This window comes from Episyrphus balteatus, chromosome 2, assembly GCF_945859705.1.
Source record: "Episyrphus balteatus chromosome 2, idEpiBalt1.1, whole genome shotgun sequence".
NCBI lineage: Eukaryota > Metazoa > Arthropoda > Insecta > Diptera > Syrphidae > Episyrphus > Episyrphus balteatus.
In genome coordinates this window covers 85,130,900-85,144,522 of record NC_079135.1, presented here as the reverse complement: position 1 = coordinate 85,144,522, position 13,623 = coordinate 85,130,900, and the positions used below count along the sequence as shown (strand labels likewise).

The 13,623-nt window shown below is 28.8% G+C and overlaps 1 protein-coding gene across 16 annotated transcripts in view; it reads left to right on the top strand.

The window, feature by feature from the left end:
- Positions 1–13,623, top strand: part of LOC129909882 (disintegrin and metalloproteinase domain-containing protein 9) — a 480,905-nt gene that overhangs the window by 396,103 nt on the left and 71,179 nt on the right. For all 16 annotated transcript variants that reach the window (XR_008771453.1, XM_055987020.1, XM_055987014.1 and 13 more), the window contains 2 exons: positions 6,127–6,296; positions 7,779–7,942. Coding sequence is in view for 15 of the 16 variants with exons in the window: in XM_055987020.1 (XP_055842995.1) it covers positions 6,127–6,296; positions 7,779–7,942 (334 nt within the window). In the remaining variant the exon portion in view is untranslated. The remainder of the gene's footprint in view (positions 1–6,126; positions 6,297–7,778; positions 7,943–13,623) is intronic.

Genomic DNA, 13,623 nt, shown 5'->3' with positions numbered 1-13,623 from the left:
AAAAAAAATAGTTGGCAAAAAAAGCATACGGCAACCCTACCAGACTTCTGTTTTTTGTATTTCACTAGTTCCAACTTCATCACTCTTAGAGTTTTAGACTTACTGAAGGTAATTTTTTTTTTTTGGTGAGTGGTTTTGGTACTGCTCGACGTCCGAAAAATCAGAAGTTAATAGGCCTTTAAAGCAAACGATTTGAAACACAATAAATTCGATTAAAAATACAGATCTTTTTCAATTTACTTTAAACAGAAAATGAATTTTTTACTCTTTGACTCAACATTCATTTCAACTAAGTTTTCTTGTATCAAAGACATTTTTACTTGCTCAATAGGGCAAGTATTGGTTTCGTGTCAAAAAAAAAATTCGAGGTTTTAATCAAAACTAACATTACGATGATGGAGAAGTCCAAAAAAGTGGGTTTCGTCATGACGTCCGTCGGTCTGTGCGTCGGTGCGTCGGTGCGTCGGTGCGTCGGTGCGTCCGTGCGTCCATCTGTACAAGCAGCTACAGCCTAAACGGGTAGACGGATTTTCTTGAAATTTGGTATGGATGTTTATTTTGTAATTTCCAAGGTTGGTTTTTTTTTGTTTTTTAATATCTCACTTAGAACGTATACCTCCCATACAAAATTTTCGAGTTATTGCAAATTTCTCGAAAACGGCTCTAACGATTTTGATTAAATTTAACACACGTAATGCTGTATATAGTTCTAACATAACTGCGTTTTTAGTTTTTCTCAAAAAATACGGATAGTGGAAATATGGTCTTTATATTTTTTTAAATCGCGGATGTCGGCTCTTCCCGTACATCATTATGGAGTTATTGCAATTTTCTCAAAAATGGCTCTAATGATTTTGATAAAATTTTGCATACGTAATATTCAAAGTAATTGCAGTAAAATTGCATTCTTAGTTTTTCTCAAAAAAGTCAAGTCAAGTAAAAAAAAAAAATTATTTAACAAACTAACTAATTTGTTTAACCTCCATGCCGGCTCTTCCCCTACATAAATCAAATTTCTTAAAAATGTATATAGAGGCAGCTCTTATAATCTACAAGTAAGCTAACATAAAAGTGCTTTGAACTGCAAGAGCAAGTACGTGCGGCCCCAGTCGTGCATTTTATTTTCTCATATTCTTAAAAATTAGGAGCTAACCTATTAATGATTTTCTTAGGTTGTTTTAATATTTAATTCGCTCTTATTGCAGTGCGTAGCTTTATTGTTATTCTAATAGCTTTTTATTGTTTGTATACCTTAAGAACTTTAGGTGTATCTACCTCAAGAAAGGAATCCATGTTTTTTATTTGTAATATTAAACACTCAACATTAAATTTCGATGTTAAACTGATTGTTTTCAGCCTTAATGTTTATAAACACGTCTTAACATTATCGTTTTGCCAATTTACAAAATGAACCTTCTAATTTTTTTTTTCTGCAAAAAAAAAAAAAAAAAACATTTCTGTAAGGAGAATTCTTTAATATTGTTCCCCAGATGCCCCACATTTTTTTGCGCAATAAAATTCTATTACCGTATAGTTTTTATTTCACTCGCTGGTCCATTTGCTGACTCTATTAACCGTTTCCGGCTAAAGTTCTATTTGCGGATTCAACTGATGATCAACTTAATACCTCTCTTTTTTCTATATGTAAAAAAACAAAAAACTATAAAAAAAAAGGTAGCACCCCTTTCATTAACAATCTCTTCACGTATAACCTTTATATTCAATTTTACAGTACTAAGCGATTAAATTATTCAATAGCTTACAAGAAAGCAAAAAAAAAAACAAACATTTACTTCTTCAACATCATAGCATAAGGATCAAAGCCATAAGCAAACAATTCTGCAGGCAGCTTAAATTAGGTGAAATAGCAAATTAACTTTTACGGCTTTATACAAATGTACAGAGAAGACATAAACACCCCTTCCACACTACATATATATATGTTGAAAGAAACCATAGGGTACACTGCAAGCCAGATGTATAGTAGAGGTATAAGTATACTTAAAAATCCATTTGACTCCTTTTGGCTTAAGGACTGTGAAATCCATAGCAATGCCCACTTACCATTTAGGTTAGTATCGCCGCGGTATATTAGTCTTTTGACAGTGCTTACCTTTACTATGCCTTTTTTTCTCTCTTTTTTTTTTTTTGTTTACTTTGCACTCATTTTTTACGCTTTTGGATTTTTTAACTTTATATTTGGAACATAAAAGGATAATTTTCCACTTGCTTATTATTATTTGCAATTGCTCGACTATTAACACCTGGAACACACAGTGTTGTTGTAAACCGACGTTCAAATAATTTTTGTGTTTAAAGACTTATGCTATGAATGTGCAGGTTCAACTTTTTGACTTTGAACATATGTACGACTACGAGTTTACTCATTCATATGCTATGAAGCTCTTGTTTAAAAGGCCAACGACCCAAAAAAAAGAATAATAATGCAAAATAGGTTACAAACACAATGAGTAGAAACACTGAGAAGTTCTCCAAATAAAAAGTAATGTTTAATCTTAATTTTAATGCATTAAACATTACCGAAAATAATGGAAACTGCTGAAAATACCACCATAGTAAATACTTAGTTTTGTCGTGAATAATTTATTTATTACACTGTGCAAGTTTTTTCAAAAATTTTTTTGAGACAAGTGCGCTGTTAACTATTCCCCCCTATTTCGGACCTGAGAAATCGATTGGCATCATTAGTTTTCGATTTATCGGTACGAATTCGAACAAACATTTTTTTCGGAATTTTTTTTCAATAATTTTAAATATTTTGCCCGGTTTAAAGTCATTTTTCTTGTTTATATTGATTTTTATTCGACTCAAACGTTATTTACTACGTTACGTTATTTATTTAACAATTTAGCAAGTTTTTGTTCAAAAAATTTGTATTTTTTTGCATTGTTATCGTTTTATTATGTTTTAGTGGAGTAACTAAAGCAAATTACAGATCCAATTTTGATAATTTCTATTCTTAAACGTCGGTAATGAAAAATTCTTTAAAATCTATGTGTTAAAAATTGCCGGTGTTGCCGTTTTGTTTTTTAAACTAATATAAAAATAATTTTTTTTCCAAAACTTTTTTTTTTTTTTGGTTTCATAAATAAAATGATGTATAAGGATTATTTAGAATATTTACAGAAACAAATTATATGGGAGTGAATTATAAGATTAAATCGTTTAGCCGGTAGAAGCAATTTTCTCACAAATCGTCTTCAAATGTAAACAAAAAAAAAATGTATTAAAACACAACGGCAACACATTCGTTACTAATATATACATTTTCACAAAGGCAGTAGTTTATGCTGGTAGCAAATAACGATTGAGCAGAAAAAATAGGTTTTGGTGATTGTTTCGAGAGAAAATTGAGTACCAAAAAAAAACGGTACTTGCCATACGCGACCAAAATTTTTTTCGCAAAAATGACTTAAATCATTTTGTCAAAAAAAAAAAAGGTCCTGCTCTTAATAAAACAAACAAAAAAAAAATTGGACCGCTATTAACCTGCCATAGTACCGTTTTATTGATGCCTGACCGATTTCAACGAAAAATTTTTAGTAACTTCAAAGTGAAAATTAAGAATTTTTAAAAAGTTAATCAATTTTTTTGAAAATATTGACTCATATCTACTTTTTATCGGCTAACGATTTTTTTTTTTTTTTTTTTGAAAAATGTTTGAAAATTTCTATGCGCATAAAAAACACTTCTTTTAAAGCGGCGCCAACAGTTTTGAAAAGTCCTCTTTTAAAAATTTCACATTCATAGTTTAAAAATTAAATTAAGAATATTCTTTTCAGAATTTTTACATAAGAACTTTAATATTCTAAGCCACTTTTTACTTGCGATATAGGTACTATAGAGCAAGTTTAGGATTCGTAAAAAAAATCGAACTCGAGATAACAATTTTACATGACATTACGATGATGGAGAATGCCAAAAAAGTGGGTCCGGCAATGCTGTCTGTCTCTATCTGGAGCTGCAGCCTAAACAAGTGAAGTGATTTTCTTCAAACTTAGTAGTTAGCAGTTTTTGGTGATTCCCTAGAGGGGAAATTGAAATTTTTTTTATGACCAAAACTAACGGTACCTGACATATAACGGAAATACATAAGTTAATTTTTTTCAAAAACGGCTCTAACGACTTTGATTAAAATTTTTGTTTGTAGTATTACAGATAAGAGCCAACTTTTAAAATAAAAAAAATATTTTTTGTACCGTTATTAACGGTACCTGTCATAGAACGGTTTTTTTTCGTTTCTGAATATCTCGTACAACATTAACCCAATTTTAAAGAAAATTTTTATACAAAAGTGTTTAAGTAAAGGTAATATTAAAATTTTAGAAAATTTTCAAAAAACGCATTTTTGGATTTTTAAAAAATATTTCAAAATTTTTTTTTGTGAAAATCAATTTTTTGAAAACGGATGAATGAAAAATTTTGAAATTTACTTTTTATGTGTAATTTAATTATTTCTTCAAAATGGCATACCAACTATTTTTTTGAAAAATGTTAGACATTTTTTATATATAAAAAATTGTTTTTTTAAAAAAACGGCTCCTACGATTTTCGAAAATTTTTTTCTAAAAATACCTTTTTATACAAGTAAAAAAATGGCATACTTGTTTTTTTTTTTTAAACATCATTTAAAACGGTGTTTAATTAATTATAAAAAACAGATTTTATTTTTTTACACTACCTATGAAATTTCTTGAAAATATCAAATTTTTCCTAATTTTCTTGAATAAAAAGCTTTAACATTAGAGTTACTTTAAGCATAAGAGCACGTACGTGCGACCCCAGTCGTGCATTTTATTTTATTAGAGCAAGTCGTGCGACCCAGTAGTGCATTTTTTTTTTTGCATATATGTACAAAGATATTCTTCGGCTTCTAAATTTTTCTCCCTAAATAATTGAAGCTTTTTACCTTACACACATATGAATATTTTTGACCCAACGTTACGACTTCATGAAGAGTCGAGGCCAAAAACAAAAATTTGTATAAATGGCATTCTAACAGAACTTTATTATTTTGAATTTAACTGTGCACGACTTAATCAATTTCAATGAAATTACTTACATTAAAATATAAATTGCAATTGTAATTTTGAAAAAAAAAAAAAAGTTTTATAAGTATGATTTCTTGTGTTTTTGTGAAATCAATTTTTTTTTTAAATGAATGTTTTTGATGAATTAGTTTTTTGATGTTCATTAAAAACAACTTTATAATAGCTTATGTTATTTGAGTGTTTAGCAATTCTTTAGACTTGAATACTTCAAAAATTTGATTTTTCCAAAAAAAAAAAAAATTCCTAGAAGGAAGGACTTCAAAACTTCAAGTTCCAAAATAATGAAAATATTTATAACCTATTGCAATTTTGCAAAATAGAATTAATTTGACGAAATGGACTCTTCAAACCAATATGTACGTTACCTACATTATTCACTGAGTACACATTCCTTTTGATTGGAATCATTCATTTATGTGGCAATATGGTAGACTTCCTTTGATGAAGCAATAAAAGCTATAAAATGTCTATAAAACTCTATATAAAAGCTTTTAACTACCTATCGTCTCTGATTGAGATGGCACAGAGCACAGTAGTTCAAACATTTATCGTTTATTTGTTACCGTCGCTATATAGACATTCCACAAAACAGTTAAATTGTATATAACTTGCCAAAAAAACAGCAGAGGAACTTCATAAAATGATTCCAAATGTATCTTAGATCTTATACAGCTTCCTTGTCTCTTTTGTATTAAGAAAAACATAATTTTTAGCTTTGACCTTCAAAGTGTATTTATTGTAAATGTATCACCAAGAAAACCAGGCATTTAAAAATGTTTATTGAGCTTTAAAAAATAGAAACTCGATGTACTTAATTTTTTTTTTTTTCATTTGTTATGGTTTTTGGTGGAAGTCTTGTACACTTTAATTCAATTGTTAACGATGATTGAGAGCTTTTCTCTGACGCCGTCATATTTATTTATCGAGTTTTGTTTTCTTTGGTGTTTTTCTATTTTTCTGTACTATTTTATTGCTCGTGTCTTATCTTTTTGTGACAGACAATAATACTAAATAATTCTTTGTTATTTTCTTTTATTTTTATATATATTTTCAGGGGTGAGACATTTGCTGGAGGCGAAGCAGGTATGGCCGTGCCAGAGACTGTTTGTACACCGCGGGCGGTTGGCATAAGTGTTGATATCAATGTTTATGAGCCACATCTACTAGCTGGAACGATGGCCCATATGATAGGACACAATATTGGCATGGGCCATGATGATGGACGTAAGTTCGAAGATTATGTATTTTCTTCCTTCCTCAAGGACTGTTTTTGTTATCTGTTTTTTTTTTTTTTTTCGGGGACATCAATCAATTAGCCGCTTACTGCACAGATCAGATTCGTTCGTGGTGTGCTTTCGCTCATAATTTCAACACTCACTGGAATTGTGATTTATGTCACGAAAAGAAGCGCTGTGACAGGACAGAGAGTCCTGGGCAGCAAATTAATGACAGGCTTGTCTTATGTTCTTTTCTTCTTCCTTTTAACTCCCAATGTTCCAAGGGCTGTGTCTTTTCTTCGATATTTCAAGATGTTGTTTATTGACTGATTCGCCTTGGAATCATTTGTCGCCATCACGATGAAATGTTTTTTTTTTTTTATTTTTTACATTATAGAGAGGGTGTATTTTTGTTGTTATACTTTTTGCTTTGGTATATTCGTTTCGATTTTTGTAGTAGGTATGTCCCTTTCCATTTCTCACATGATTTATTTCCAATGATTAGCATTTATGGTGGAATAAATTTTATTTAATGTTTAATAACCCAGTAATTTGTTTTTTATTGCACATCCTGGGTGGAGGGATATAAGTTGGCTTGGCTAATGGTAGCAAATTAAATCAATTTTTTGTTCATTTATTTTGAACGACAAAGATTAAAATTAAAATTATTATCCTAGTTTAATGCGATTTTTTTTTTATATTTTTGTGTTGTTTTATTTTATTATTTTTGAATTGAATTTTGATTTTTTAAATTGAAAATGAAATGCTTAATTTTAATGAGAATTTTATAATAAATATTAAATAATATCAAATAAATTAATATTTTATCAGAGGATTCATATAATTTTTTTTTTGTAATTAAAATTTAAATTAACACTAATTTTGGATTTGTCAATGACGCAAAAAGTGGAAATATATATTTACATGGATCAATATTTCATATAATAAATATTTTTCACACCAAAATGGGTGTCCATTCTGTTTGTGCAATAGATTGTTTTTTTTTATCAATAAACAATATTTACAAACAAGGTGTCACCATTTATTTTAACTTGATTTTTAAATTCGGCAAATATATTTTTATTTGAAAATTACTTAATACAAAGTTGACTTTTTAAGTGTAAACTTTCCCAGCAAAAAGAAATTCGCATAGCTTTTTAATTCTTACTTAACACCGTAATGAACTTTCAGTTCACTGTGGCGTATACGTGCTTTTTTTTTTCATCGAACATTAAAATTTTCTGTGTTCATGAAAATTAGGTTTATTAGATTTTCAGAAAAATAACGTCAATATAAAAAATTTATTCTTAGGAAAAACCAATAAATAAGGTTAGCTTAGCATTGAAAACTTGGGTTTTAGTGACGTTTTGCTAACTATTGAAACCTTTGACAGAAAACTTTTTAATTTTTGAGTTTCCTTTGTTATACTATGGTGATGTTATGTACCTATTCTTTACTCTTTCATTAACATTTATTTTTGTCCTTACAGGTGAAGAGTGCTTTTGCCGAGACTGGCATGGTTGTATTATGGCACAGTCAATTGTTGGACAAGAAAATGTTCAGCCGTACAAATTTTCAGAATGCAGTAAAAAAGATTACATCGATGCCTTAAGAACTGGACATGGTCTTTGTTTGCTAAACAAACCAAATGAAGTAAGTATTGTATATAATAAAATCAAACAATTTAATGATACATATTTAAAAAAATATCTTTTCAACTGTCCCAAACCAAATAATTTATTTTAATTTTTTTTTTTTTTCAGTTCTTTAGTAACACAATTCTGTTTCATTTCATTATACGATTCAAGAAAAACCAAAAATATCAAATTTATTTAGGTATTACTTTTAATTTAGTTTTGTCTTCTTGTTTGGTACCTGCCATATAACTGAAGTAGAACAATTAATTTTCTAACCGTAACCGTAACTAACGGTACCTGCCATAGAACCGTTTTTTTGTTTTTTTTTGTTTCTGAATATCTCTTACAAGACTAACCCGATTTCAAAGAAAATTTTGATACAAAAGCGTTTAAGTAACCGTAATAATAAAATTTTAGAAAATTTTCTAAAAATACATTTTTAGACTTAAAAAAAAAAAATATTTTTTTCGTTTTATGGAAACAGTTAAAAATTTTTATATATAGAAAATTATTTAAAAAAAAACGGCTCCAACGATTTTCAATTTATTTTTTCTATAAACTTCTTTTCATACAAGGAATCAGGTGGCATACCCAACTAACATTTCAGCTATGGTTAAGGTATTACAAAAGCTACATTTCAGCTTCTTTTAAACTTTAGTTAGGTTGTTGGGCATGGAAAAGGAGAACGTTATACAAGTTTGACCCTCTATAAGGATCTTTAACGAAGCTTTACCGAAGCTCTATCGAAGCTTTGAGATTTGACAGATAGCTTCGGAAGAGCTTGTATAGCTCGAAATTAAAAAAACAACTACAAAAACAAAAGGAATTCTTTTTTAACTATTTTTAAATAATGAATTTTATCTTTTGATCTGATATTATATATAACATTCCATTAGTTTTTAGTATATTTATTAATAATAATTTTAAAAGTATATAATTTTTTACCACACTCAGCAATCGAACTTCGTATATCTGCTTGGTGCTAGTTCACTACTCTATCCACTCGGCCATCCTAGTATATTCATTAATGAAATGAAGAACTTAATCAGTTCAAATAGCAAAAAAATGTCCGAGCTAAATTATTCAATGTCAAAACCAAAAAGTGTCCGAGCTAGATTATTTAATATCAAAACCAAAAATCAAATACAAAACTTGGTAATTTCTGTAAAGCTTCTATAAATTCATTAAACAGGCTTATCCGAAAAAACAAGCTTTCTTCGTTTAAGTTTCTTTAACAGTATTTAAACAACTTATTAGAAGTTGTTAAACAAGTCCGAACTTCTATAAGCAGTTAAATTCTGAAGCAAGCTCAATAAAAGCTGTATAAAAAGTAGAAACTGGAAGATTTAAATTTACAGAGGCGAGTTGGGTACTTCGTTTTGTGATCAAAACCATTAAAAACGGTGTTTAATTAATTTAAAAAAAAACAAGATTTTATGTATTTTTTTTTTACATAATTCAGAAATATGCTTTTCATAAAAACCTTTAAGATAAAAGCTACTTTTACCATAAGAGCAAGTACGTGCGACCCAGTCGTGCATTTTATTTTTTATTCTTATGCACTCCAGTTTTTAATCAAAACCAAAAAAATGTAAGCTCGTTTTTTATTTTGCAATATCATGATTTAATCTGATTTACCTATCGACTTCTTGAACTAAACGAGATAGCCCTAAACTTTGCATTAGTATTTGTTTAGTTTTCGTCGCCCTAGAATTAAAAGGTCGCTTCTTAAAAAAATAGTATTTGTATAATGAAGGTCCGAAGGTTTAATACATATTAGGGTGGGTCAAAAAAATCGAAATTCTTTTTTTTGATTTGGTACTCCGAAAAATCGATTGCTAGACACCTCTAGAATATACACACCAAATATGAGCTCTTTATTTAGAAGGTCCTCCGCTTTTAAATTTTCCATTTTTGCATCAAGCTTCTACAAAAAAAAATTATTTTTTTTATAAATCGACTTTTTTGCAAATTTCTTTGCTTATTCTTGTAGGAAATTTAACGCTCTACAAAAAAGACTTTATATCTGTTTTCGTTTATCTAACCGTTTAGTAGATATTTGAGGTCCAAAAATCGAGAAAATCATTAAAAATTCGTTTTTGGTTCATAATTTTGTAACAAATTGAAAAATTATAATAATCAAACGCGCATGACATATTCTTGTAGGAAACAGATTGCTCCACAAAAAAGGTCTTAATAATTTTTTTTCAATAATCTAACCTATTTAAAGATATTCGAGGTCAAAGTTAAAAAAAATATGAAAACATTTTTTACTTTTCAAAATTTTCTAATACACTGAAAATTCAATATTTTCAAATTAGCAAGATGTTTTCTTGTAGGGACTTAAACGTTCTATAAAAAGTTTTTTTGCAGCAAATTAATTGCTTTAACCGTTAAGAAGATATTCGTATCCAAACCAATGCCCACTGATTTCAATAGTTTTCTTATGACAAGTATGCATTGCGATTTGAATACGATTATCTTCTAAACGGTTAAAGCAATCAATTTGCTGCCAAGGAACTTTTTATAGAACGTTTAAGTCCCTACAAGAAAACATCTTGCTAATATGGAAATATTGAATTTTCAGTGAATTAGAAAATTTTGAAAAGTAAAAAATGTTTTCATATTTTTTTTTAACTTTGACCTCGAATATCTTTAGAATGGTTAGATTATTGAAAAAAATTATTAAGACCTTTCTTGTGGAACAATCTGTATTCTACAAGAATATGTCATGCGCATTTGATTAATATAATTTTTCAATTTGTTACAAAATTAAGAAAAAAAAAAAACGAATTTTTAAAGATTTTCTCGATTTTTTACCTCAAATATCTACTAAACGGTTAGATAATTCAAAAAAGTGTATTTAACCTTTTTTGTAGAGCGTTCAATTTTCTACAAGAATATGTAAAAAAATTGGCTAAAAAGTCAATTAAAAAAAATTATTTTTTTTTTTGGTAGAAGCTTGATGTAAAAATGGAAAATTGAAAAGCGCTCATATTTGGTGAGTATATTCTAGAGGTGTCTAGCAATCGAGTTTTCGAAGTACCAAATCAAAAAAACGAATTTCCATTTTTTTGACCCACCCTAATACATATAGTAATAGCGCCAATTTTTTGTGTGAGTTTTGTCGAAACCTATCTATCACAATTCACAAGTCTTTCACGTGCAATTTAAATTTTTTGTGAATAAGCTGCGAATGTTTTTCAAATTTTCCACCTAAAATAGAAAATATTTTTCAAAAAAAAAATCAAATTAATCTTAACCCTCTGTCGGCACACGGGTGCGAGTTTGGCAGGACAAAAATAAAAAAAATTACGATTTTTCAAAAAAGTGGTCCCAAAAAAGTCTCTTTATAAGAGTGAAAATATTTTTTTTTTCGGAATTGTGAAAACAATATTCGAATTCCTCGGAATATTCTACATCAATTTCATACTTGATTCTCTATAAAATATTGTGACCGAAAAAAGTTCTAGCGACTTGAAAAAGTATAAACCAAATTCGCACCCGTGTGCCTATCACGTCACAAAAAAGAGGTGTGCCTACAGAGGGTTAAAATGCCATAGTTAAAATAAATGTATTAAAGCGAACGAAGCAAAATGTCAAAAACATCATGATTTTTTTGACAAAAGTATATTAATGATTGATATTGAATTCAAGGAATATCTCTTTTCTTAAATTTGTATTTGCCAAAATTTAAAAACTGCGTTACAAAAAAATCATTTCTAAGAATCCCGATATGATGAAACGATGAACTTATCAAAAAGTAAACTAATATAATCAAACTTTCTAAGAAGTAAATACAGAGATCTTACTGTGGACTGAATTTGACAAGTAAAATGGAGAAACAAACAATCAACATTTGGTTACGAATTTTTTGAAAAAGTAATTAAAAACATGTGTCGAGTGAAATGTTTCAACTCATAATAATATCCTCAAGGTAAATATTTCAATATATATGATGTAGGTAGGTATAACTTATCAAAATCCACCCCTTAGGTATATAGTACCTATTCTTCATACACATATACTCGTACCTTTCACTTGTAGAATTTCTTTATTTTTTTTTTTTTTTTTTCTTTAATACTCTTGAGAATATTGAACAAACGATGATTTCTCTTAAGAAAATTACTGCCATATCTATCAGTGTACGAGTATATGGTTGTATGTAAAGTGTATTATATACATTATACGCATATTATACCAACCAGAAAAATTCCCAGAAAATTGTTTAAATAAGTGTTAAATTTCTGGTATTCAACAAGGACTGGCTGTGATTTTTGGCTCATTAAAGAGAAATATATTCAAAGTCTTAAAAAAAAAGGAAAAAAAGGAAAGGAACTGAAGGAGTAGGAGGAAAAGAAGAAAGAAGCAATGCGTAGCTTAGCGTATAACATAAAAGACTTTTTCACAAACTTTTTCTAATTATTTATTCTTTTCTCATGTGGAAAAAACTTTTCTTTTTTTTTGTTGTAAGTCAATTTCAAGTTAAATTATTGTTATTTTTCGGTATGGTATTATCGGATATGCAGTAATAAGCACAGGGTAAACCAGGATCAGAATGGCTTTTTAAGGGATTAAGAATTTTTTGTTGTAAACAATATTATTATTAAATAATTTGTCTTTAGATGTACTTAAAAGTATAAAGCAATAATGAAAATTTAAATTTAAAAAACAAAGGGAGCTCTACCTTACACAAAAAATTATAGCGGCTTGTTTTGTATATGTTTTAACGTGAGTCTTCATCGACTCGGTACTTTAGTTTTTAGGTATGAAGTTGTTTCAAAAAATCAAAAACTGTTCGAATTATGTATTTTCTGAAGGTAAGTAGGCAGGTAGATATTACGGCCTGGTAAAGATAGATAAAGAAAGTGGATGTGATATTATAGAAAATTTGGTTTTCTAAATTCGAAGACATTGTAGAAAAGTTGAACCAGGGTAAACAACTTTTATTTTTAATGCTACAGAAACTAATTTCATAAATTTTATCAAAGCAATAAGAATCTTCGAACTTAGGGTAACTTCGGGCATTATGGCGCACCGGGCATTATGGCGCACCTCTCAACTACCATACTTCCAATACTCGCATTTAAATAAAACCAATGCAGAAACTTTGGTTTTCGTTGAACACTAGCCTTGTGAAAATCGCAGGTCAGTGCTATTATTTTTGTGTCAAACAAGAAAGAAAACAAAATAAATATACCGGTTCTGGGTTCCAATATAATATCGCTTTGTTTTTGTTTGTGTGTATCTCGGTAACTATACAGTGCACGTGTTTGTTGTGAAGAGTGGAATGCAGAGTACAGTTTTGGTTTGGTTATATAACTTGTAATATTTTAAATGAAGTAAGAATTGTGTTTGGTTTTTGGTGTTTTGTGAATATGTGTATATTTTGCAATATGGCGCAGATGCAATAGGGGCATTATGGCGCTACATTATAGTTGACTGCGCCATAATGCCCTTATGTAAAACTAATTTCAAAAGTAACTTACATAATGTCTCAACATTTTTTTAAATTTCAAATTAACCTCAATTTAACGTTAATTTTATGAAAGTTATTTACAATTATATTTCAGAAATGCCGAATATATGTAAAAAAAGTAAAGGGCTCCGAAGTAAATGGGGTTCGCCACATTGCCCGTACATAGGGCAATATGGTTTTTTTTTGACTATTTTTAATTTAATTTATTTTTTGTTAAA